The sequence below is a fragment of the Desmodus rotundus genome, chromosome 9 (genome assembly GCF_022682495.2).
Source record: "Desmodus rotundus isolate HL8 chromosome 9, HLdesRot8A.1, whole genome shotgun sequence".
Lineage (NCBI taxonomy): Eukaryota > Metazoa > Chordata > Mammalia > Chiroptera > Phyllostomidae > Desmodus > Desmodus rotundus.
In genome coordinates this window covers 57,804,081-57,830,602 of record NC_071395.1, presented here as the reverse complement: position 1 = coordinate 57,830,602, position 26,522 = coordinate 57,804,081, and the positions used below count along the sequence as shown (strand labels likewise).

Genomic DNA, 26,522 nt, shown 5'->3' with positions numbered 1-26,522 from the left:
TTGGTTTATTTAGTTTTAGGCAGTTGTGGGCTGTGTTTACATTTCTGATTATCAATTGGAAGACCTTGGAAGTTACTGAGGCTTAGAACAATGCTAATAGACTTTAAATTTTGCCAAATTTCTATTTTTTTCTCTGCATTTTTGTACTTTTTATTTTTTCAATTACAGTTTTCATTCAGTATTATTTTGTATTAGTTTCAGGTGTACAGCATAGTGGTTAGACAACCTTAAACTTTACAAACTGCTCCCCTTGACATTTCAAGTGCCCCCCTGGCACCATCCATAGTTATTACAATATTATTGACCATATTCCCTATGCTGCACTTTACCTCCCCATGACTATTTGTAACTACCAATCTGTACTTCTCAATCCCTTCACCTTTTTCACCCAGTCCCATAAACCTCCTTCCCTCCGGCACCCATCAGTCTGTTCTCTGTGTCTGTGAATCTGTTTCTGTTTTGTTGTTTATTTTGTTCTTTAGATTCCACATATGAGTGAAATCATATGGTATTTGTGTTTCTCTGGCCGACTTACTTCACTTCACATAATACCCTCTAGGCCCAAACATGTTGTTGCAAATGGTAAGATTCATTACACTTCTAATTTTGCCAAATTTCTGATCATAGAGTCATTAGATCCTTTGAAATTTTGTGCCAGGTTTCAGCCAGGACAAACAGTAAGAAATTTTAAGGTGCCTGCTCAGATGGCCAAAGTTTATTTTTTTAGGACATTTTAGAAGTTATTTCAGTGAATTCCATTGTCCTGGAGAGATTTGGCTCTCTATCCTTACAACATCTCTTTCTTATGACAAACAACATACAGAGAGACAGGACCAGGAGACAAGAGAGCACAATTCAATGAGTACTGACATGTTGAGAACCTTGTGAGCCAAGCCAAGGACCCTCTACCCAGCACCTCTTATGTGTGTGGGCTGTGGAAACCCCCTCTGGAGAAAAAGTGATTCTTTCCCATAAGGTAGCAAACTCCTGTGGCATCTTGCCATTTGCTGGCACCTCAGCAATCGCCCCCCATTGAAGGGAAAAAAACCCTCCCCTGATTTCAGATAAAGGCATTTGACCTTAAGCAACAAGGAAGAGAGGTTTGGCTCCAAGAGGGCTTCTCCATCAGGGAGGCAGCGACCCTTGGACACGGAGCACAGAAGAGGCTCTGCAGGTGCTGTACCTGGTTCCAGCGGACCCTGGACCATGAAGGTGAGGCCACTTCCTATCCTGTCTGACTATGCTGGATGGGCTAACCTAAAGATAAAAGACTTTCAGAGAGGGAGGCAACAAGCACTTACTTGAGATTTAAAAAAAAAAAAAAAAAGAATAGCTGTTTAGGAATCCCTGATTCAGGCAGAAATGCAAACAGTGTTCCGATTAGGAGACGAAGGCAAAGGGTATTAATGAGAAAGGCAAGGGGAACAATGACATCGTTAGAAGGAAGGGATTGCTACTGGTGCAGGGAAGCTAATTAGTGATGTTAACTTAATTTGATTTAATTTAATTTTTATTGTATTTTTCCCATTACTATTTAGTTCCCTTATGCCCTCCCCCACAATCACCATACTGTTTGTCTATGTCCATGAGTCCTCTTTCCTTTTTGCTCAGTCCTCCCACCCCCTACCCTTTTCCCCACCCATGGTGTTAATTTTAAACAATGTTTTCAATTTTTAGTCCAGTAGCCATCAGTCCAGTAGTTATTAACATCTGCTTTCTTGTTATGCTTGCAAATAGTTCTTTGGGACACAGGGTTGCTTTCAGCCTCCTTCCAAAGGTCACTCTGCCCCTTTGACTTTCCCAGTTTTGAGGCAGAAGATGTGCGAAGCAGCTCCTTTGGCATGGCAGGTCTGCCTCAATTTGAAAGTGGATCTGTTTACTTTTTTTTTTTTTTTTTTTTACTCTCAGACCCCCTACACCAGCTAGTAGCTTTTGTGACTCCTCATTCTGAGGCTTGGGCTGCAGGTGTGGGATTGAGCTCTGGGTCCTCAGTCAGGCATGGGGAGAGTCTGGGTCCTCCAGAGAGACAGGGCCAATAGGATGGATATATGTATGTGTCAATATTATATATATATATTATTATATTATTATAGGCAGAGTGTTTGTGTCTGCCCCAAATTCATATGGTAGCGTTTGGAAGTGGAACTTTGGGGAGGTTACTCGGTCCTGAGGGTGGAGCCTTCACGAATGTGAGTAGTGCTCTTGAAAAGACCCCTCGCTCCTTCTGCCATGTGAGAACAGGTAAAATGGTGGCTTCCTATGAACCAGCAAGTGTTGAATCTACTGGTGACTTATCTTGGATTTCCAGCATCCAGAACTGTGAGAAATAAAAGTTTGTTATTTTCTTTTTTTTTTTTTTGAGGCTTTAACTTTTATTTTATTTTATTTTTAAATATATTTATTGATTATGCTATTACAGTTGTCCCATTTCCCCCCCCACTCCACTCCATCCTGCCCACCCCCCTCCCTCCCACATTCCCCCTCTATAATTCATGTCCATAGGTCATACTTATAAGTTCTTTGGCTTCTACATTTCCTACACTATTTTTACCCTCCCCGTCTATTTTCCACCTATCATCTATGCTACTTATTCTCTGTACCTTCTCCCCCTCTCCCCCTCCCACTCCCTTAATGACAACCCTCATGTTCTAGTTGTTTGCCTAGTTTGCTCTCGTTTTTGTTTTATGTGTGGCCGTTAATAACTGCGGGTTTGCTGTCATTTTTACTGTTCCCATTTTTGATCTTCTTTTTCTTAGGTAACTCCCTTTAACATTTCATATAATAAGGGCTTGGTGATGATGAACTTCTTTAACTTGACCTTATCTGAGGAGCACTTTATCTTCCCTTCCATTCTAAATGATAGCTTTGCTGGATACAGTAATCTTGGATGTAGGTCCTTGTGTTTAATCTTGGGTAATGTAATTATGATGTGCCTTGGCGTGTTCCTCCTTGGGTCCAGCTTCTTTGGGACTCTCTGAGCTTCCTGGACTTCCCGGAAGTCTATTTCCTTTGCCAGATTAGGGAAGTTCTCCTTCATTATTTGTTCAAATAAGTTTTCAATTTTTTGTTCTTCCTCTTCTCCTTCTGGCACCCCTATAATTCGGATGTTGGAACGTTTCAAGGCGTCAGGAGGTTCCTAAGCCTCTCCTCATTTTTCCAAGTTCTTGTTTCTTCATTCTTTTCTGGTTGGATGTTTGTTTCTTCCTTCTGGTCCACACCATTGATTTGAGTCCCAGTTTCCTTCTCATCACTATTGGTTCCCTGTACATTTTCCTTTGTTTCTCTTAGCATAGGCTTCATTTTTTCATCTGTTTTTCGAATAGATTCAACCTAGTCTGTGAGCATATTGATAACCAGTGCTTTGAACTGTGCATCCGATAGGTTGGCTGTCGCTTCCTCGCTTAGTTGTATTTTTTCTGGAGCTTTGAAGTGTTCTGTCATTTGGGCCTTTTTTTTTTTTTTTTTTTGTCTTGGCGTGTCTGTTACTTTAAGGGGTGGAGCCTAAGTTTGTTATTTTCTAAAGATGTATTTTATTTATTTTTAGAGAGAGGGGAAGAGGGAGAGAAACAATGATGTGAGAGAGAAACATCGATCAGTTGCCTCTCACACACTCCCCAGCTGGGGACCAAACCTACAACCTAGCCATGTGCCCTGACCAGGAATTGAACTGGCGAGTTTTCACTTTGTGGGACAACACTCCAGCCAATGGAGCCACACTGGTCAGGGCAAAAATTGTTTTGTTTTGTTTTTAAAGATTTTATTTATTTATTTTTAGAGAGAGGGGAAGGGAAGGAGAAAGAGAGGGAAAGAAATATCAATGTGTGTTTGCCTCTTGCACACACCCCACTGGGGATCTGGCCCACAACCATGGCATGTGACCTGACCGGGAATCAAACTGGCAACCTTTTGGTTCGCAGGCCCGTGTTCAATCCACTGAACTACACCAGCCAGGGCAAAAAGTTGGTTGTTTAAGCCCTACATTTGATGGTATTGTATTTTGTTATAGCAGCCTGAACAGGCTAAGACCCTATATATGTATATACTACATATATTTACATATTATATATTTATATCTATTTCATTAAAAAACATCCTCACCCAAGGAGATATATTTTTACTGATTTTAGAGAGTGGAAAGGGGAGAGAGAGAGAGAAGAAAAACTGATGTGAGAAACTTCAGTCTGTTGCCTCTAGCATGTGCCCTGACTGTGGATCAAACCCTCAACCTTTTGGTGTATGGGACTACATGCCAACCAGCTGAGACACATGGCCAGGGCTATATCTATTTCTGTATCAATACTCCATATGTAGAGAGAGATACTTTAAATAATTGGGTCGTGTATTTGTGAGGCTGGCAAGTCTGAAATTGCAGGGCAGGTTGGACCAGAGAAATTTTGTTTCAGTCTTGAGTCTGAAACAAAACTGCAGGCAGAATTCCCTCTTCTACTGGGGACCTCAGTCTTTCTCTTAAGAGAGGCCTTTCTCTTAAGGCCTTCAGCTGGTTGGATGAGGCCGACCCACCGTATGGAGGGTACTCTGCTTTACTCAATGTCTACTGATTTAAAGGTTAATCTCATCTAAAAACCACCTTCACAGCAACATCCAGACTGGTGTTTGACCAAATACCTGGGTACTGTGGCCCAGGCAAGTTAATACATAAAGTTCTCCATGGCAGGAGTTGCCACATATCTACTTCTCTGTTCCGTCTTCTGGTGAATCTTTCATGTTCTTTAAAATTGTTCTTACATCACCCCACAATCTTCTGTTGTTATAGGTTATGAAATAAAATTTATTTTATGAATTCACAAATGTTCACACTATTTGGAGCTCAAGAAATCTCTCTCAGAGCTCACTTCATTATAAAACCCTTTCATTCAAGACCATTGTTCTGCAGGCAGGCTTGACTTGGGTGATGAACACACAAAACAATACACAGATGGTGTATTATAGAAGTGCATGTTTGAAACTCATTAATGAATATCACCCCAATGAATTAAAAAAACTCTTAAAAGTCTAGGGAAGTGAGCTCTGTTACATAGAAGATTAAATCTGAAAATCTACATGAGTTGAAAACATTTAAGGAGCAGAATAGAGAATGTAAGTTATAATGAAATACGTAAATTGCTAAAAATAGCTTAAATAAGAAATAATTTAGAAGAAATATGGTGGAAATCTACTATTTATAAGTCATATATTTCCAGGGAGTTGTAATATTATTTGGTACCAACAGTCTGGCTAAGAATAATGCAACGAGACCCAAAAGGCAGTATTTTAAGTCAAATTATACTCCTGGAAACTTTGTAAATTATTTTGAGCTATTTTTTATATATCCAAATGGGGGAAAAGGTTAATACTCCTTGAAATAAAACAGAATTCTGGATCTTGGAGTTAAAAATAGAAAAAAAAATAACCAAAAACCATTGCTATAGCTTGAAATTCAGAGCTATCTGATATTATTTTAGGGCTATGTTTGCCCCAGGGAAAACCATGAGTGGTACCTGTGGAGGACTGGCCGTGGCTGACAGAATGGGTGTCTTCAGAAATACGTAACTATCTTTAGGGCCCAGATTACTGCCCATCAGCACAGGTACCAGATGTCAGTAAAGCTGCACCTGTATCAGTGTTAGCACAGAGCCTACTCCAGGGAATGGAGACTCACAGAGAAGATCAATCAATAAAAAATGGCACCTACTGTAAGAGTGGCACCTACTTTGGATGTAAGCACCAGAAAAGTGGTACTAGAGACTTCCCGCCAAGATGGAGACCTAGGTAGATACACTGTGTCTCCTCACACAATCAAAAGAAGGACAACAACAAATTTAAAAACAAAAACCAACCAGAACTGCCAGGAAATCGAACTGTATGGAAGTCTGACAATCAAGGAATTAAAGAAGAAACATTTACCCAGACCAGTAGGAGGGGCAGAGATGGGCAGCTGGAGTGGAGAGGACTCAAGCAAGGGCAGTGGCTGGAGGACCTGGGCAGGCAAGGTGGTGGCTGGTGGAGCAGGCGGGAGGAACAACTGGGGAGTGAGACAGACTGCACAACCCAGGGTTCCAGCCTGGGGAAATAAAGCCTCAAAACCTCTGACTGAGAAAACATGTGGGCATTGTGGCGGTGGGAGAAACTCCCAGCCTCACAGGAGAGTTTGTTGGAGACACCCACAAGGTCCTAGAATGTATACAAACCCACCCACCCAGGAATCAGCACCAGAAGGGCCCAATTAGCTTGTGGGTAGCAGACGAAGTGACTGAAAGTCAGCCAAGAGCTGAGCAAGCCGCATTGTTCCCTCTCAGACCCCTCCCCCACATACAGTGCCAACGAAATGGGTTGCCCCACCCTGGCCAATACCTAAGGCTCCACCCCTTAGAAAGTAATAGGTATGCCAAGACAAAAAAAAATATGACCCAGATGAAATAACAGATCAAAGCTCCAGAAAAAATACAACTAAGTGACAAAGAGATAGCCAACCTATCAGATGCACAGTTTAAAACACTGGTAATCAGGATGCTCACACACTTGGTTGAATATGGTCGCAAATTAGAGGAAAAAGTGAAGGCTATGCAAAGTGAAATAAAGGAAAATGTACAGGGAACCAGCAGTGACAGGAAGGAAACCTGGACTCAAATCAATGGTTTAGACCAGAAGGAAGAAAGAAACATTAAACCAAAATAGAGTGAAGAAACAAGAATTCAAGAAAATGAGGAGAGGCTTAGGAACCTCTGGGACAACTTGAAACGTTCCAACATCCAAATCATAGAGATGCCAGAAGGAGAAAAGGAAGAGCAAGAAATGGAAAACTTACTTGAAAACATAATGAAGGAGAACTTCCTCAATCTGGCAAAGGAAATAGACTTCCAGGAAGACCAGGAAGCTCAGAGAGTCCCAAAGAAGTTGGACCCAAGGAAACACACACCAAGGCATATCATACTTACATTACCCAAGATTAAAGATAAGGAGAGAATCTTCAAAGCAGCAAGAGAAAAGGAGACAATTATCTACAAAGGAGTTCCCATCAAGTTATCAGCTGATTTCTCAGAAAAAACCTTGCAGGCAAGAAGGGGCTGGAAAGAAGTATTCGAAGTCATAAAAGGCAAGGACCTACATCCAAGATTCCTCTACCCTGCAAAGCTCATTTAGAATGGAAGGGCAGACAGAGTGCTTCCCAGATAAAGTCAAGTTAAAGGAGTTTATCATCACCAAGTCCTTATTAAATGAAATGTTAAAGGGACTTATCTAAGAAAAAGAAGGTAAAAAATATGAACAGTAAAATGACAATAAATTTAGAACTATCGACAACCAAACCTAAAAAAATAACAAAACCAAAAACAAACTAAGCAAACAACTAGAATAGGAACAGAATGACAGAAAGGGAGATCACATGGAGGTTTATCAGTGAGGAGAGGGAGGGGAAGGATGGGGTGAAAAGGTACAGGGAATAAGTAGCATAATTGGTAGGTACAAAATAGACAGGGGGATGTTAAGAATAGTATGGGAAGTGGAGAAGCCAAAGAACTTATATGTATGGCCCATAGACATGAACTAGGGAGGGGGTATGTGGGCGGGAGTGGGTTGCAAGGTGGAGGGGAATAAATGTGGGAAAATGGGACAACTGTAATAGCATAATCAATAAAATATATATTTTTAAACAGACAGCCTACCTAAGGCCAGGATGGACACACTTCCCCACCCCCTTCCAAATACATGTGACTGATTCAAACACTTGTTCTATGGGTGGGAACAGGGATATGAAACACCATAGGAGTTTTCTAAACCCCAGACTGTCTAAAATCCAGACAATAAACATGAAAGTACAGGCATGGAGACAAAGACCCAAATCATTTCAAGTCAGGCTTCTATCAGAAAGCCCAAAGCAAAGCAGTGATCACAGGTGGACACCCAGAATTCTGCGCGTGTCCCTGGGCCGAAATGACTCCACATCCTCAGCCTCAGCCCCACTCCGCTGGTGGGTGCTGTCACTTCTCCTGTGCGTGCATGAGAAAGAACATGGCTTCTCTGGCAGAGAGACTCTCTTTGGCTGATGCCACTTGCCATTTGTCAACCCTGTACTCATGAACACAGTGGCCACTAGCCACACTTGGCTACTGAAATTCAAACACGGTCAATCAAAATTAACCATCCAGTACTTGGTGCACTAGTGGCATTCTAAGGGCTCAGTGGCTCCATGTGGGGACAGCAGCACAAAATAGGACACTACATCACTGCAGAGTTTTACTTGTCAGCCCAAGTCTGACTCCTCTCATCACTGGGAAGGCTTCCTGGAGCTAAATGCCTTATGCTTGGAAACCTGGAAAATTTTCCTGCAGTATATTATTCTGTCAGACATTAGGCAAGTTATTGAAGGTATGTATAGTATTACTAATTTTTTAGTATATACATATGCATGTGTTGGGACTGTTTATACAAATCTGGAAGAACTATATTTGAAACTAGAAATAAGAAGTGGGAGCATACAGAGGATTTTTATTTTCTATGTTATGCATTTTTATTGAGTTTTTTCCAACTTTGTAATTAAAACAGAAAAAACAAAAAGAGTAAGTGTTACCTAGCACAGGGATTTGGTGGCTTTGAAATAGGATGTTCCTGCCCTGGCTGCTATGGCTCAGTGGAGTGGGCACCTGCCTGCAAACCAGAAGGTCATCAGTCTGATTCCCTGTCAGGCCATGTGCTTGGGGTTCCTGGGTTGCAGGTAGGTCCCTGGCTCGGGGTGAGTGGGAGCAGCCAGTTGATATTTCTCTCCCTCTCTTTCTCCTTCCCTCCTCCTCTCTCTGAAAATAAATAAATAAAATGTTTGTTTGTTTTTTTAAAGAAATAGGATGTTCCTGACAGTCAGGCTTGCTTCTTTTCCCAGCCTTCATCAGCACAGCAGTCTTCTATCTAACAAGGCCCTTTGTTTCTCTTTCCCCGATAGGTGCTGATTCTCTTTCCTACGCCTTCTAATCCATGTCAAGTCACAAACTGCAAAAACACTAAGCATGAAGAGTGTACATTGCACAAGAGGGGAGCAGATCCCACAGGTGGTCCAACCAGCATAAATTGGCCGACTTCTTCCTTGCTAGAAGGACCCCAAAGACCCCAAACCTGCAAGTGTCCACTCCCTCCCTGTAGGATTCTGGAACAGTTAACCCATTCCTCCAACTCAATCATAGGCTCCTGGGGCCCTAGTAATGATAGTGCAAGGAGTGGGTTGGCAAGTAAGTTCTGGTTATAGGACCAAAATTTCATAGACAAAAAGCTCATGCTCCTAAGAAAGAATTTTTATAATATTTGGTCTTTTGCTGTCAATAGATGTGGTCAAAGGAGGACACCTGGAATAACTGTGGCATTTTGTGACTATGGAGGAGCTTAAAACACTCTGAGAATGGCAGAGCCAGAAATGGAAGGGACAAGTCCACTGAAGTGATGGTCATGCGTGCCTTGGTGTTTAAGCAATTTAGTATCGCTTTTCCTTTTTTTAAATTTATTTTATTGATTACGCCAACCTGGGTCCAAAAGGCCACAGACCATAGCATTCTGCTTGTGACACTCTGGAAAACTGGCAACTTTAGCTAGAGAAACCAGGCCCATGGTTGCCAGGATCTGTGGGTAGGGACAGAGGTTGATTATGAAGTGGCACATGGAGAGATTGGGGGGAGATAGAAGAGTTCTGTCTCTCAACCGTGGTGGTGGTTATGTGGCCATATACGCTTGTGAGAACTCAGAAACCTACGTATAAAAAAGGCCTGGATTTTTACTGCATGTCCAGTAACCTCATTTACTCAGTTCTCCCAAATAAAAACAAAGACCTCTGTCAAGAGAACTAAAGGATGAACTGCAATTCAATAGAGCCCAACCATTTCATTAGAATATATATATACATATGAGGTCTGTTCAGAAAAAGTCCAGCCATCGTTAATATAACAAGAACAGTTTGTGTGACATGGATGTAACCTGGCAGCCATCCGTGTAAGTGGACTGGAATGCGCATGTGTGAACAATGACAACTTTACTGTACTAGTCAGTGGGGGCGGTAGATGCCATTGAGTGAGCATGTGTACTGTGTGGCTGTCACATTCAAAATGACTGAGCAAGTACAGCAAAAATCAACATTAAATTTTGCACGAAGCTTGAACATTCCTCCGTGGAAACTATTTGGATGATTCAGAAGGCCGCAGCTGTGTGGGCAACTAGTGATTGGCAGCTTCATCACAACCACGTACCCACTCACGCATCATGTCTTGTGCAGAGTTTTTTTGGCGAAACATCAAATCACCCAGGTGACTCAGCCCCCTTCAGCCCAGATTTGGTGCCCTGTAACTTCTGGCTTTTCCCGAAACTCAATTCCCTTTTGAAAGGGAAGAGATTTCAGATCATTGATGAGACTCAGGAAAATATGATGGGGTGGCTGATGGCAATTAGGAGAGCTGTGGGAGGTTCCGAGGTTCCTACTTTGAAGGGGACTGAGGTGTCATTGTCCTGTGTAGAATGTTTCTTGTATCTTGGATCTTCTTCAATCAATGTCTCTATTTTTCATAGCACATGGCTGAATACATTCTGGATAGACCTCGTATTACTAGGACAGCATGAAAAGTACATAATTGTTCTAGGAGGGAAAAAATAATTCAGTTTCTTTTGATTATTCAACAAAGAAAAATTAAATCTCATCCTAGAAGTCAGAACCCTCAAATTTAAGTATCAATTTCACCATTAACTAGTTGACTACATCCTTAAAAAGCCCTAAATTGACTCAATTTCTCTTTCTTCATTTGTACAAATGCATGTAGCACAGCCTGCCTCCTTCACAGGCAGGTTCTGATAAGCATTTGTTGTTCTATAAAAACATTTTATTTATTTATTTTTAGAGAGAGGGGAAGGGATGGAGAAAGAAAGAGAGAAAAACACTGATGTGTGAGAGAAACATCTATTGTTCCCAACTGGGGATCAAACCTGCAACCCAGGCATGTGTCCTGACTAGGAACTGAACTGGTGACATTTCAGTTTGCAGGATGGCGCCCAAACAACTGAGCCACACTGGTCAGGGCCTGATAACCATTTAAAGGGAGGATTTCTTTCAGGGCTTATGTTGAAGAAGCAGTGTTAGTTAATTTCACTTGTTGTTCACTTTGTTGTTTTCACTTATTGTTTTAGTTTGGTTTGAATAATGAAAGTTCATGGCAACAAAATGAAGATTTAACTAGCACAGAAAGGTATGAAGGAGAAAGGGAAAGTTCCCTCATTTCTAAAATGAAAACCCCTTGCTCCTGGTGCACAAGGCACCCCTTTCTCTTAGGAAGTTGATCTTACTGCTGTCTCTGCCTCTCAGCCTCTAGGGTCCTCGCTGCCCCTGCAGGACCTGGCCCCAGTGACACGGATGAGAGGGACCTGGCTGCTCTCCCACCCTGGCTGCAGGAGGAGCAGAGGCCTTTCTCCCATATCCCCGAGCTGTGTGGAGTTCCAACAGCGGCAGTACTGGGAGTTGGCCACCAAGCCTGGCTTCTCTGAATCAGGTTCCATTTCCAAGGCCTCACATTTATCCATTTGCTTAATCCTTAGGGCAGCTATTTTTGTCCCATTTGATAGACTAGGAGACCGAGGCACAAAGAGACAAAGTCATTGCCAATGCTGCTCTGTTGGACTTGGATACTTGTTCTTGCTCCAGAGTCCCTGAACCCACCTGGAGTGCTGAGCACCCCCTACTCCCTTACTCTCTGGAACTCACACTGTTGTCAGACTGTGGTCCTGCAGCCACTGTGAAAGCCAGGATGAAGGCCTGTGGGCCTCTCCCCCAGCTCCCTGGGTGAAGCATGGAGCTGTCCAGCTTTGTGGGAGAGCCTGTCTCACACCAGGTGCTCCATGAATGTCGGCCAAACAAGTGAGTCAGTGATTCAGGGAGTGGAGTCTGTACCTGTCCAAAAAAATGAAGTCAGGATTTTGTAGAGGTATCTACACTCTTGTATTTATTGCAGCTTATTCACAATAGCCAAGACATGGAAGCAGGCATGAAAAGAATAAAATCTTGCCATTTGTGACAGCATGGATGGACCTAGAGAGCATTATGCCAAGTGAAATAGTCAGTAAGACAAATGCTCTATAACCTCACTTACATATGAAATCTGAAATAGCCAAACTCTATAGAGTAGAATGGCAGTTGCCAGCACTGGGAGGGGGCAGAAAGGGCATTTTAGTTAAAGGGTGCAGTTTGAGTTTCTGTTGTACAAGATGACAAAGTCCCGGAGGTCTATTACACAGCATAGTGCCTGTAGTGAATAATACTGCATTGTGTATTACTATTTGCTAAAAGTGTAGACCTTACGTTCAGTGTCCTTATCACACATACATGTCATCGTCATCGTCATCATCATCATCACCATCATCATCATGAGAGAGGACACTTTGGGAGGTGATAAATGTGTTTCTGGCCTTGATGGTGATGGTTTCATGGGGTACACTTACCTCAATAAAATGGTTAAAAATTAACAGGCAATGGAGAGAACCCCTACTGCTTGCCACTGCCTCCACGTGACATCTTAGAGAGCCCGGGATCCCCTGCTCATCAGCTCTGGGGGGCATCCCCATTGCATTCCTCTGTCCTTACAACACTCACACAGCTGCTGAAACTTCCCACCCTGCCTCACCCACCCCACTACCTGGTGGCTCCTGAGAGAGGCCAGACTTCTGTGGCTGCATCCAGACCCATCTTTGAGAACACTGTTCTCTCAGGTTGGAAAACCCAGCGATGTGAGTAACTGTCAGTTAGTCTCTGCCTTTGCCTATGGTGCAATCTTGTTCAGTCCACACTGAGACCACATCCTTCCTGACCCTGCTGGGCTGTAACGACTACAGTTCACTAAGTTTCGTCTCGGACTATAAATTCACCAAGCTTCCTCCTTGGCTGTTCCTGAGGCCAGCATCTGGGTGAGTTCAGCTCTGTGGAACAGGGTGGTCGCATGGGCCCAGGGAGGAATAGGGAGAGTGTTTCCAGAGCCAGAGCTCACAAGGGATTTCTTCTGTCAGCCTCCTGTGTGTCATTTAACAACATTTCTGGAATGTTATTGTATAGTTATCATTATGTGGGCTCTACGTGCCTCTGTGTGGTGTGGGGTGGGGACAGGAGCAGTGTCACAGCTTGTGTCCTAGACTCCTGCAGTTTGGCCAAGTGGAGGGCTGAGATGAGCATCCTTACAAACCAAGAGACAGAAGAGGGAAGAGTCTGGGGTAGGGGAGCTCAGGGGAGAGCTGGAGTCCTGACGTAGATGGAAAGGCTGGTGGGTGAATGGGTCTGTCTGAAGATAAAACACTCCCCCCTTCAAATACATAAGGGGATAGACTTGGACAGGCATGTGAGGCCAGAAGTGGAGAGGTGAGGGTGGAGCTACAGGACAGAGTGGTGAGCACCAGATGGTGGGCACCATGAATCACCATCTGGCCGTTCCCTCTGTTATTGTTGTCTGTGACTTTGGCGGATAAGCTTTTCCCAACTTAGTAATATGAAGGGATAGATCCCAAACAAAGTCACATGTCCTTCCCTTCAAAACCTAGGAGATGTGAGAGAGTGAAAGAGCTGATTTCTAGTCCTTGTGCAACTTGAAGTCTAATTTGTAAGCCTGAGTTGTTGAATATGATAATGAGTCTTTGTGTGATAAAGGCTGGGAGAGTGTCTTTGCCTTTTAACCACTATTTACTGTCTTTGACCATTTCTGTTCCACTCTGGCTGAGGTAACTAGTTAAGTGGTGGAACCAATAGTCTCACACATTTTCAGGCTGTGAAAAGCACAGTTTAGGGGCCTGAGCTCAAAAACCAAGGAGTCTGGTCTCCATCCTGGCTTTGTCCCTTGCTGGCTTCACCTCTCTGACTTGGTCTACACTTGTATCATGGGGTGGGTGAGGTGCTCATGCACCTCAGGGGGCCTTGTGCAGGTGAGGGGGGAGGAAGCCTCAGCCATGCCTAGCTCCTGACACACTCTCAGTCAGTGTGACATACTCTAATTATCACAATCATACATTTTACAGGACACATTAGAGAGACGTATATTGATTGTTCCCCTGTGCACTCAAGTTCTGTCTCACTGCAGTCTCTCTCCTGCAGAGGGCTGTTGGAGGGCATCTGAGACTGTCCCCTCCCACCCATCTCTCCAGGATCACCACAGTTACTTCCTGCTCTCCTCCTTTGTTCCCCAATCTTTCCTGGGGTCAACAGAGAAACAAGGAACTGGAGTCTTTCAGTTGGAAGGAACTTAATAACCATTTCTTCCACTCTGTCATTTTATAGATGAGGAAAGTGAAGTTGAGGGATAGTGACATGTTTGCCCAAGATTGTTGCCCAGTCAGCAGTGTCCTGGGGACTCTCGGAGGTGACACTATATGGTGTCCTTGGCACCCACTACCCTGTTGGTGTGACTGTCCCTGGGTTAATTATTGTTTCTGCCCACAGGGATGCCTTCTTTCTTGGCTCAGGGCACTCCTGAGTTGAGCCAATAAAACAACTGTCTGGTAGGCATTGGGCTCACTTTTCAGAACTGCAGATGAAATTCATTACAGTTCACTGATGTATTTCCTTTCAGTCTTCTCACTTTTTGATCACGTAGTTCTCTCTGAGTATGGACTTCGATAGAGACTCTCTGTTGGGATGGCTGGTGATGTGGGCTATGAAAGAATTCACAAAGAGAAGAAAGTGCAGAGAGCAAAGGTTTACTGACTTTCCCAGAGGGGAAAGGGGATTGGTGTGGAGAGATACACCAGCAGCGAAAAGTTAGTACCGTGTTTAAAGCACCTGCATTGGGGATTCTTTTAGTAATTTCTCCAGTCCTGAGCATAGAGGCTTGCAGAAACAAGTTAATTATGCCTGATGGGCTCAAGGAAGAGATAGCTAGCTCTGGTAAAGGGGGCCAGAAAGGGGCCTTTTTGTCCTTTTATTCTCCTTACCCATATGCTATTTCCACCCCCCCACTTCCCAGCTGAACCTACACCCTAAGGCCTTGACCAGGGCTGTAGATAGGCATGGCCAGTGTCCGCTGCAAGCTGGCCCACTACCTGGAGGACCTGGAGGACATGGACTTGAAGAAGTTCAAGATGCACTTAGAAGACTATCCCCCTCAGAAGGGCTGCACTGCACTCCCCCGGGGCCAGACAGAGAAAGCAGATCCAGTGGATCTAGCCACCCTCATGATTGACTTCAATGGGGAGCAGAAGGCATGGGGCATGGCAGTCTGGATCTTTGCTGCAATCAACAGGAGAGACCTTTATGAGAAAGCCAAGAGGGATGAGCCAGAGTGGGGTGAGTACAAGGAGGAAAGTATTTGTTTTAATTGTGATAAGATACATATAACACAAAATTTACCATCTTTTTTAAGTGTATGTTTCAGGAGTGTTCAACACATTCATGTTGCTATACAATCCATCACCAGAATGCTTTTCCACCTTGCAGAACTCTGTCTCCATGAAACAACAACTCCCCAGCCCTTTCCCCCAGCCCCTGGCACCCACCATCTACTTTCTGTCTCTGAATTTGACTCCTCTCGGGACATCACATAAGTGGAATCAAATAGGATTTGCCTTTTAGAGTGACTGGCTCATTTCATTTAGCATTAAGTCCTCAATCTTCATTCATGTTGTCACATACGACAAGATTTCATTCCTTTTTAAGACAGTAATATTCCATGGTAAGTATTTACCACATTTTGTTTATCTATCTACCTATCAGTGGACATTCAGACTGCTTCTAGCTTTGCATTATTGTCCATAATGATGCTATGAAAATGGGTATACACATTTCTTTGAGACCTGATTTTAGTTCTTTTAGGTATATGCCCAGAAGTGGAATTATTGATTACATGGTAATTCTATTTCTTTTTTTTTTTGAGAAACTGTCATACCATTTTCCACAGTGCCTGCACCATTTTACACTCCTATCAACAGTGCACTAAGGTTCTAATTTCTCCACATCCTTGCCAACACTCATTTTATGTATTTGTTGTTGTTGTTGTAGCTGTTCTAGTGGGTGTGAGATGATATTGCATCAATGTTTGATTTGCATTTCCCTATTGACTGGTGATATGGAGTTCCTTTTCATGAGCTTCTTGGCCATTAACCTTTGAAGAAAAGTCTATTCAAGCCCTTTTCCCATGTTTTAATTGAGTTGCTTATTTTTTGTTGTTGACCTGCAGGAGCTCTTTATATATTCTGGATACTAAGCCCCTATTGGACATATGATTTGCAAATATTTTCTCCCATTTCATCCATGTGTTGCCTTTTTACTCTGTTAATGGTACCTTTTGATGCATCAAAGTTGGTGTGTTTGTTTTTTAATCATTTCTTTTATTTTTCTCAGTTTCATTCTCTTTTTTCCTCTCATGATCATGCTATGAGAAGGTGGAAGAAAGCAGTTTGCTTTTTTCTAACTCCTTTAGAAACCCAAGTCAGGACTCACCCCTAGGAAGCTTCCCTGATTAGTCCCACTTTATCCACATCTCTCCTGCATCTGAAACTCACTGTGACTCTGCCTGCAGCTCATTCTGTGTCCACTCACATGGCCCACCAGCTGGAGTCTCTGGCTCAGGGGCCACCTGCCCACTTGAAGACTGTGTGAAGTGCACGAGAAGCCTCTCAGAATTCTCCTTTGGGCGTGTGGACAGGGCAGGAGCAGGTTCTGCCTCTGGCTTGGTCTCCTCAGCAAGGGAAGGGCACAAGGCAGGCTCAGAGAAATCTAAAAAGTCACAGACTGATGATGTCGAGCTAGTAGAAAGGAGGGAATTCAATGATGCAGCAGGTCAGAGGAAGTGCAGTAAGGTGGGGAAGCAACGTGGGTGTGACAAGGAAGAGAAAATGCTAGGGGGTGTGCGGAGGGTGCGTAGCAGTGGGTGTTACAGACAAATTGCACATGACGACACAATTATAATTGCATGCTTAGTAACCAAATTCAAGTGAAATCCTAGTTGCGGTTTTTATGGATTTCATTCATTTCTCACAAGAACCCCACGAGGCCAGCACTTCAAAGGAACTTCCCATTTCATTACACTAAATGCGATACACTAGCCCCAAAGAGACAACGGTATGATTCATGTATAAGAGACACCCAGAGGAGTCAACTTTGCAGACACAGAAAGAGGTGGTTGCAAGGGGCTCCAGGGAGAAGGGAATGGAAAACCATTATTCAATGGGCACAGATTTTCAGTTTTTGCAAGAATCCTGGAATTGGCTGCCTAGCACTGTGAAGTGAGCCTGTAAGAACTGCTCATTGCCCAGGGCTGTGTCCTCATCAGGGCCTAGGCCAGGAGTGTCTTTGGCCCAAGCCTGGCTTGTAACCACTGTGACATCTTGGCTCCCACACATGGTTTTTGAGGTGGAAGGATTATGACCAGGGTCAGAATTTCTTTTTGGGGGGTGGGAAGAGTGGCTAGAGTCAGGCTTTAGGTAAGAGGTAAGTTGTGGTTTTGCTTTGAGTTAATGCGGATTTTGTTTTGTGACCAGGCCACCAGTAACATTTGCCCTCAGGGTAAGCAGAGGCCTATTAGTGCTCCTTCATGCCCCCTTGGGCTCCTGCCTGCCCACAGGTGTCTACACTGTGTGCTTCCTCTGATGCCTCGCTCTCACTCTACTGTGTCTAAATTTCTCCTGGGAAATGCCTTTTTGAAATGTGTCATTTAGTGACTGTTCAGATCTGTGATTCTCAACTGTGGAGGCAGGTTGGAGCTTTAAGAATATAATGGTGCCTGAAAAAGAATCACGGGAGTGAAGCCCTGGAACCAGTATTTTTAAAGCTTCATAGGTGAATCTAAAGTCAGCCAGGATTCTGCACCACCAAGTTAGACACAAACCACATTGGTAATTCTCCCTCTTGAAGACCCAGAATGTGGGTACGACGAATTCCAGGCATTTGGGGTCAGGGAAGGCTGGCCCTTGGCCACCTTGGGGAAACTGGCGAGCATGGAGAGACCCCAACAGCAGACCACCGGGGTTAGGGGAGACAGTCAAAGACACATGAGGAACAGAGAAACCTGCTGCCACACATGTTTGCTGGTTGCTTTCCGGGACTGGGAGGGAGATTCTGAGACTGGATTCTGTGGGCACATGATGCTTAGAGGGTGGATCAATGCCATGGCTTTGAAATTAGGACGGCTGGAATGCCCCCTGGCCAGACCTTTGGCTGTACACCTGCTGTCTGCAAATCTGAGCTGTGTTTTGGTTTGACTGATGTCCCAGCAGGGGTCTCTGACCTGTGCCTGACGTGTGGTCTCAGTGACATCATCCTAGTCAGGAGTCCTAGTTTTTGACACTTGGCATGTTTTTCCTTTATTTTCAGATAGTACACATGTGTCTGTGGTATGCCGGGAAGACAGCCTCGAAGAGGAGTGGATGGGCTTATTGGGGTACCTTTCCAGAATCTCTATTTGCAAAAAAAAGAAAGGTAACCATGGGGGTCGTGCTTTCCGCCGTGTTTGGAGATTCGGTCTGGGAGGCCTTGGAAAGCTGGGGGGCTGCTTGCCTGGAGTGCTCCTGCTCCTTGAGGTGCAAAGGCCCTGTTCAGGAAATCCTGATAGCTGAGGACATGGTACATGTTTACCTGGCTCCTTGCAGTACCCAAACCAAGGGGAGACCATTGAGTGTTTCAGATTTTAAAAGGCATGGGCTTCAGACTACCTAAGGGAGTAACAGTACATAAATAGATTTTCTGGCCCTGGCTGGTGTAGCTCAGTGGCTTGAGTGCTGGCCAGCGAACCAAGGGGTCGCCAGTTCAATTCCCAGTCAGGGAACATGTGCCTGGGTTGCAGGCCAGGTCCCCAGTAGGGGGTGCGTGAGAGGCAACTGCACATTGATGTTTCTCTCCCTCTCTTTCTCCCTCCCTTCCCCTCTCTCTAAAAATAAATAAATAAAATCTTTAAAAAAAAGATTTTCTGGCTGGGGCAGCCCCCAGGCCTTTGGCTGTTCTGCTCAACTGTGTATAGGAAAACATTGACACCCCAGAATTATACCTAGTAGTGGGGAGGAACTGCACCCCCATTTCTTAGCTCCAGTCACCACTCCCTAGGGATGGCAGGCCTCTGTAGAGAACTCATCTCAGGGGGACGTGCTTGGGTGTCCCCCAGAGTCTCACTTTCCGTCTCTGCCACAGATTACTGTAAGAAATACAGAAATCATGTGAGAAGCAGATTCCAGTGCATCAAAGACAGGAATGCCCGTCTGGGAGAGAGTGTGAACCTCCATAAGCGCTACACCAAGCTGCGGCTTGTCAAGGAGTACCCGAGCCAGCAGGAGAGGGAGCAGGAATTCATGGCCATCGGCAGGACCATGGCCCAGATGCAGGACAGCCCTCTGAGTTCCATGAACTTGGAGCTACTGTTTGAGCCCGAGGACCTGCACTCAGAGCCTGTGCACACAGTGGTGTTCCAGGGCTCGGCGGGCATCGGCAAAACAATCCTGGCCAGGAAGATCATGCTAGACTGGGCATCAGAAAAACTTTACCAGGACAGGTTTGACTACCTGTTCTATATCCACTGCCGGGAGGTAAGCCTGGGGACATGCAGGAGCCTGGGGGACCTGATGGCCAGCTGCTGCCCTGACCCCAACCCTCCCCTATGCAAGATCATGAGGAAGCCAGCCAGGATCCTCTTCCTCATGGACGGCTTCGACGAGCTGCAGGGAGCCTTCGACGAGCACGCAGAGACTCTCTGTGCAGACTGGCAAGAGGTGCAGCGTGTGGACATTGTCCTAAGCAGCCTCATCAGAAAGAAGCTGCTCCCCGAGGCCTCACTGCTCATCACCACGAGGCCTGTGGCCCTGGAGAAGCTGCACCACCTTCTGGACCGTCCGCGGCACGTGGAGATCCTGGGTTTCTCAGAGGCCAAGAAGAAGGAATATTTCTTTAAGTACTTCTCTGATGAGCAGCAGGCCTGGGAAGCCTTTAGGCTGATCCAGGAGAATGACGTCCTCTTCACCATGTGCTTCATCCCCCTGGTCTGCTGGATCGTGTGCACTGGGCTGAAACAGCAGATGGACAGTGGCAAGAATCTCACCCAGACATCCAAGACCACCACCGCAGTGTATATCTTCTTCCTCTCCAGCCTGTTGCAGTCTCGAGTAGGGAGCCAGAGGCAGCACGTATCTGCCAACCTTCGGGGCCTCTGCTCATTGGCTGCAGATGGAATCTGGAACCAGAAAATCCTGTTTGAGGAGGGTGACCTCAGGAACCATGGCCTGCAGAAGGTTGATGTGTCTGCGTTCCTGAGGGTGAACCTATTCCAGAAGGAGGTGGACTGTGAGAAGTTCTACAGCTTCATACACATGACTTTCCAGGAGTTCTTTGCTGCCATGTACTACTTGCTGGAAGAGGAGGAGCAGCAGAGGACCAAGAACACACCGCAGAGTCCTTGTGAGCTCCCCAGCAGAGATGTGAGAGTCCTTCTTGAAAACTACGGCAAGTTTGAAAAGGGGTATCTGATTTTTGTCGTCCGTTTCCTCTTTGGCCTCATAAACCAGGAGAGAACCTCCTACTTGGAGAAGAAGCTGAGTTGTAAGATCTCCCAGCACATCAGGCTGGAGCTGCTGAGGTGGATCGAGGCCCAAGCCAAGGCCCCGACCCTGCGGATGCAGCCCAGTCAGCTGGAGCTGTTCTACTGCTTGTACGAGATGCAGGAGGCAGACTTTGTGCGCAGGGCCATGAGCCACTTCCCCAGAATGGAGATCAATCTCTCCACAAGAATGGACCACATGGTTTCTTCTTTCTGCATCAGGAACTGTTCCAGTGTGCAATCCCTTTCCCTAAGGTGGCTCCATAACTCGCCCAAAGAAGAGGAGGAAGAGGAGGAGGAGGCAGCTCGACACTCCAACGTGGACCAGTGTGTCATCCCAGGCCCTCATGCAGCCTCCTCTCATCGGTAAGGAGACTGGATTCAGGCAGGTGGTAGAGCCCGCCCTCCACTTTTTCACCACCTTTCTCTCGGCACTTGCTCCTTCTCAACTGTCTTTCAAATGCAGTTGCCACAGCTCTGCAATACTGCAGCCACCACCACCTCCAGTAGATCCCTTCATCGACAGAGACTGACCAGTAGAACAAGGGTAGCTGGATAAGTGGAATGAGAAAAAGCCAAGGAAGCAATAGGGAACTGAGTAAAAATGTTTGTAAACTCAAGTTGCTTGCAGTCCACTTAGGGCTCTACTGTGTAACAGCCAGTCAATACCAAAGAGGCAAATGCACCCCAGCGACTCTGCCACAGGATCACAGAAGACAGAGGGCCCTCCATGTTGGACATCAGGGGAGGTTTCTCTAAGTGAAGTCTGAGGCTTGACAGAGGGGGGATCTGGTGGGGGTGAGTGGAGAGGAGGGAGAGGGATTTGGGCAGTGGGTCTGGTGAGAACGACACATGAATGTGGTCTGAGGAAGTGTGTGCAGGAGATAATGGGGAGGGACAGGGCTTCACTGCACAAATGTGACGAGGGGAAACTGAGGAAAACAGGGCTAGAGAGGAGAGAGTGTTCCAAGGCCCCACACTGTGCTTGCAACCAGGTGGCCACCAGCAGCACCACCTTCAGGGTCTGCTTGCCCATGTGTGGGGGTTAGGCCCCCAAGACTGCACTGGTGCGCAGTGGAACAGCTGTTACCTGGCTTCCGAAGTCCCCACCAGGGACTGCCACAGCCCCAGGAGCTGTGGGGAGGCGGCTGCTCTGTGAGGGCATGGATGTGACCTCTGTAGGAGACACTAGACACAGGACAAAATTAAAGAGAATGGAAACTGGACCCTTCCATAAGTAGCAATGTATTTTCAATTCCCTTTCTCTGCCTCCCCAGCATCTTTACTGTTTGGTTCCCCAGGACCACCCCCTGGGGCTTCAGCGATGGCTAAGACCCAGGTCCTGCTCACAGCAACTTAAAGTTCCCCTGTGGGGACAGTTGGGAGTCGCAGGCAGACTGAGGAAGTTGGGCTACAGCAAGAACACTTGCAGAGTGTACCCGAGGCTCCAAGACAGGGAGCCCCCAGCTGGCTGCTCCTGAAGGATGGGGTGTGAGAAGGCTCAGAGGGTGGGAGATGGGAAAGCAAGATATGTTTCTGTGGTGGCAAGTAGTTTAGAATAGCTAGAAAGAAGATAGGGGAGGTGGAGAGATGGAGTGAGAGAAAACCTGCTTGCTGGAGCCCTAAAAGCAAGGCTAAGAAAACAAGAGGCCTGACCGAGCCCACACGGCTGTGAGGAGGCTCACAGAGATTCAGAGCAACACACGGGGTGGAAAGCCTGCTGTTGTCTCTCCAGATTCCAGCTTCCTTCCTCTGAGGGCAGGCACTTGCTTCGTGTGTTCTAGAACCTTCTAGGGACCACAGCAGGAGCACCCGCCCAGTGCCAGTTAGAAGTGCTGGCCCAATCCTAGACCCGTGGAGTCAGAGTCTGCATTTGAACAAGACTGCACATTGGACTCACCAGGAAGTCTTAGAAATACTGATTAGTCTGGTCCACATTACTCCCAGGGTGTTGCCTGGCCTAGGGACCTTTGAGAGCACTTCTGCCGCCCTCATGGGGCCGGGGTGAGAGCTGTTCTCTGTGTCACTTAGCAGAGGGACAGCTCAGTCATGAGGGCGAGCGGTGGGTGGGGTGGGGGGCACCTGAGGGAGGGCCACAGGGAGTTCGCAGTCAGCCAAAGTCACAGGCTCACACTGTCTTCGTGCTATGCACAAAGTGGTCTCAACCCAGGCCCCTGCCCCCGCCCCTCCTCAGTGGGAGCCTGTGGTTTCCTAACTCATTTCTCATCCCTGGGAGGCCGTTGTCTCAGTGGGTGCCAGCCACTCCTGGTCCCTTAGAGCTTGTTTGCTGTTCTTACAGGCTGATTTTCTTCTTGCCTTATTCCTCCCTTCCAATTTCTAGGGTGGCGAACTGCTGTCTTACTTCCAGTTTTTGCCAGGGTCTCTTCTCTGTCCTGAGCATGAAGCAGAACCTCACAGACCTGAACCTCAGTGACAATCCTCTGGGGGACACAGGGGTGAAGATGTTGTGTGAAATGCTCCAGAATCCTGGCTGTAACATTCAGAGACTGGGGTAAGGACCTGTGTATGTGTATGTGTGAGGGAGGGAGGGAGGGAGGGAGGGAGATGAGGGGGGGAGGGAGATGAGAGGGGGAGGGAAGACTGGACAAAGATGTCAGGGGTCAGATCAGTGGTTCTCGGTTTCTTAGGGCCTCCATCACACTGAGCCACAGGCTGAGGGCTTAAACAACACACACTTATTTCCCACAGCCCTGGGGGCTGGAAGTGTGAGGTGAAGGTGTGGGGAGGGCTGGCTCCCTCTGAGGCCTGTCTCCTCGAGTGTGGCTGGCATCTTCCTCCGGGCCTGTGCAGGTCTGTCTCCTTGTCTTACAAGGATGCCAGGTGTGTCAGATTAGGGCCTACTCTAGAAACCTCACATTAACTTCCTCACTTCTTTAAAGGCCCCATCTCCAAATGCAGCCACATTCTGAGGTCCTAGAGGTTAAGATGTCCCTGTTTGAATTTTTTTTTTGTGGGGGACACAGTTCAGCCCATGACAAGGAAGAAGGCAGAATGGATTGGAGTCCGGTTATTTAGGAAACATCAGATAGAGAGAGACAAAAGGGAACTGAAAATAGGTTATCTGTTGGTAGTGACAAAAAGGCATCATCTCCAGTATCTTTTATTTCCTCATAAGTCATGCTTACGGGTGGGAATCTGAGAGTTTCATCACATACAGAGAAGGCTGGAGCCCCTCAGCACATTTTATGTGGATTGACTTGTCCCTGGGAACCCCCAGTAGCTTTGTTCTGAGTGTGTGCTTTGAGCCCACCCACGGATCAAGCCTGTGTGCCCGAGTGGAGCACATGGTGTTCAGGAGTCCCTGCAGCCCTGCTTCATAACACGTCCACATGCTGACCAGCCCAACACTCAAATGCCTTCCTACCCTTCTCTCTTGCTGATCATACCCATCCCATCCCCAGTCCTCTCAGGTTTACCTCCTTTACAAGCCACGGTCCCCTTTCCTCATCCTCACTCCACTAGCACAGGCCCAACAACCACAGCCACTTGCCTGGACAGTGCAATGGCTTCCAAGACCAGCGGCTTCCCAGGGCAGGGTTTGTGTGGGTCTGGCCACTGTCCCCGCAGTACCTGAGTGGTGTCTGGGTGCATGTTTCTGCTCAGAAGTATGCAATGAAGGGAGAGCAGCTGTTTGCTCTCCCTCTAACCCATGTCCGGGCAGAAGTCAGAGGGATGATTCTACCTTCATCATGATGTTCCAGTTGTTTGAATGCTTCTGCTCTTTGTTCTTTTCATAAATTACAAATCTGTAATTTTGGCTTTGAAGGCCCTGGCTGGGTTTGGCACTTCCCTGACTCTCTGCTCCCCACCCCCCAACTGCTGCTCCTATCCCCATTGCCCCTGTGGAAACCTCTGTGGGATTCCAGGGACAGAGACATGAGCAGGGACACATGGGTGGTGATGAGGTGCTTTGCAGGTAAATACAGGTTTAACTGTCCACTTGCTCCTGGAGCTGGTGTGGAGGTGGGGACAGGAAGGGAGGTGGTCCAGAAAGCTCTGGGACTGCTGCGCTGTTGGCCTGGAAAGGAGCTGAGCTGTTCATTGTTCTTGTTCCTACAATAATGACAAATCATTGTTATTGTGTTAGTGTGTGTGTACATGCATGCACATGTGTGAGTGTGCATGTGAGCATGTGTGCAAGTGTGTGTACATGTGTCAGTGTAAAACAAATCAAGAATCAGCTGCTTGCTCCCTCTGTGTGGATGGGCTCTGGCACTGAAGCACTGAGCACAACAGCAGGATGAGGTTGGCAGAGAGAAGGCGATGACCCCTGGAGAGCTCAGCGTCTGTGTGAGGGAGTTCACTGCCCTTTTCATTTACACAACAGGAACGTGCCACTCACGTATTTGAGACGTGACTATTGTTGAGGAAGGGAGTCACAGCCTGGGGCTCAGCAGTGTGTCCCTTCCCTATATGTCTTGGGTCTTATTCAGGAGTTCTGATAAGATGACACTTTCCCAAAAACTTCATTATGATTTTCCCTTTGTAACATGAGAACACAAGGGTCCCTGTTCAGGCTGCAAATGCACACAGACGGGAGGCAGCGCAGGTGGTGTGCATTCTGTGTCCTGACATTCCTGCTCATGTGCTTGGCCCCAGGTTGAGGCGGTGCCGCCTTTCCCACCGCTGCTGCTCCCACCTCGCCAACGCGCTGAGTGGCTCTGTGACACTGCTGGAACTGGACCTGAGCCACAACGCCCTGGCGCACCGCGGGCTCCGGCTCTTGTGTGTGGGACTGCGGTGTGCCTTCTGCCCCCTGGAGAAACTGTGGTGAGTGAGCTGAGGCTTCAGCAAACCACAGTCTGGGCACTTGTGCGTGGACGGTTGGCCTTGGCTCACCTCTAGGTGTTGGTCAGGTAGTGTTTGCTGGGGGAAAGGCCACATACTGAGCCCTGGAGGGGAAACTCAGTGGAAGGAATTATGTTGCTTTTAAGGTATTCACAGCCCTGCTGAAAATATACAGCCAGTGTAAGCACTGCTCTAGAAGGCTCTTGGGACTCTAAACAGGCCCCTGGTCTCTACACTGACCAGGACAGGTGGTGCTGAAGCAATGCAGACTCCTGATTGTCTGTGCAGCCCTTCACAACCTGGATTTCAAAGAAGAAAATAAAGCACTTGAAAATGATTGGGTTGATTTACACCCATTAGGATGGTGATTATAAACCAAACCAAACCAAACCAAACCAGAAAACTACATGTGTTGGTGAGAATGTGGAGAAATTAGAAATTCCCACCATATATAGCTGGTGGGAATGTTAAATGGCCCAGCTGCGGCAGAAAACAGTGTGTCAGTTCCTTAAAAAAAAAAATTAAACACAGAATTACCAAATGACTTAGCCATTTCAAGTCTGGGGATCTATCCCAAAGAGTTGAAATGAGGTAATCAAACAGGTATTTGTACACCCATGTCCACAGCAGTATTATTTGCAATAACCAAAGGGTGGAGGCAACCCAAGTACCCATTGATGGATAAATAGATTTTAAAAATGTGATATATACACAAACACAGTCTTAAAAGGAATTCTGACACATGGTGCAACATGGAAAAACTATGAGGATATTATACTAAGTAAAATAACCCAGACACAACAGGACAAATTCTGTATGATCCACTTACATGAATAAGGTCCCTAGAGTGGTCTGAGTCATAGAGACAGAAAGTAGAAGGGTGGACGCCAGGGGCTGGGGAAGGGGAACTGCAAATTCTTGTTTCATGGGGACGGTGTGTCAATTTGGGAAGATGGGGAAGTTCTGGAGATGGACGATGCGGTTGGTTGCACAGCAACGTGAATGCACGTAATACCACAGCTGTACAGTTAAAAAGGGTTACAGTGGCAAATTGTATGTGGTGCATATTCAACATAACAATACATGTTGGGATCTGGGAAGATGTTGAAGAAGCTTCATGGGCTTAGAAGGTCGCAAGCAGAAAAGGAAATCAAAAACTAATATAGAGCCTGGATGCACTCTCCCCGTGTGTGGCTTGGACTAGAGGTG

At 46.3% G+C, this 26,522-nt stretch overlaps 1 protein-coding gene across 2 annotated transcripts in view; it reads left to right on the top strand.

The window, feature by feature from the left end:
* Positions 1-26,522, top strand: part of NLRP3 (NLR family pyrin domain containing 3) — a 133,874-nt gene that overhangs the window by 77,786 nt on the left and 29,566 nt on the right. The window contains exons 1-6 of one of the 2 annotated variants that reach the window (XM_053911030.1): positions 12,899-12,915; positions 14,955-15,274; positions 18,299-18,403; positions 19,109-20,870; positions 22,846-23,016; positions 25,125-25,295. In XM_053911030.1, the coding sequence (XP_053767005.1) occupies positions 14,998-15,274; positions 18,299-18,403; positions 19,109-20,870; positions 22,846-23,016; positions 25,125-25,295 (2,486 nt within the window). In that variant the 5' untranslated portion in view covers positions 12,899-12,915; positions 14,955-14,997. Of the gene's footprint in view, positions 1-12,898; positions 12,916-14,954; positions 15,275-18,298; positions 18,404-19,108; positions 20,871-22,845; positions 23,017-25,124; positions 25,296-26,522 lie in introns of those variants that run through there. The other variant, XM_024560927.4, reaches the window with a different exon arrangement.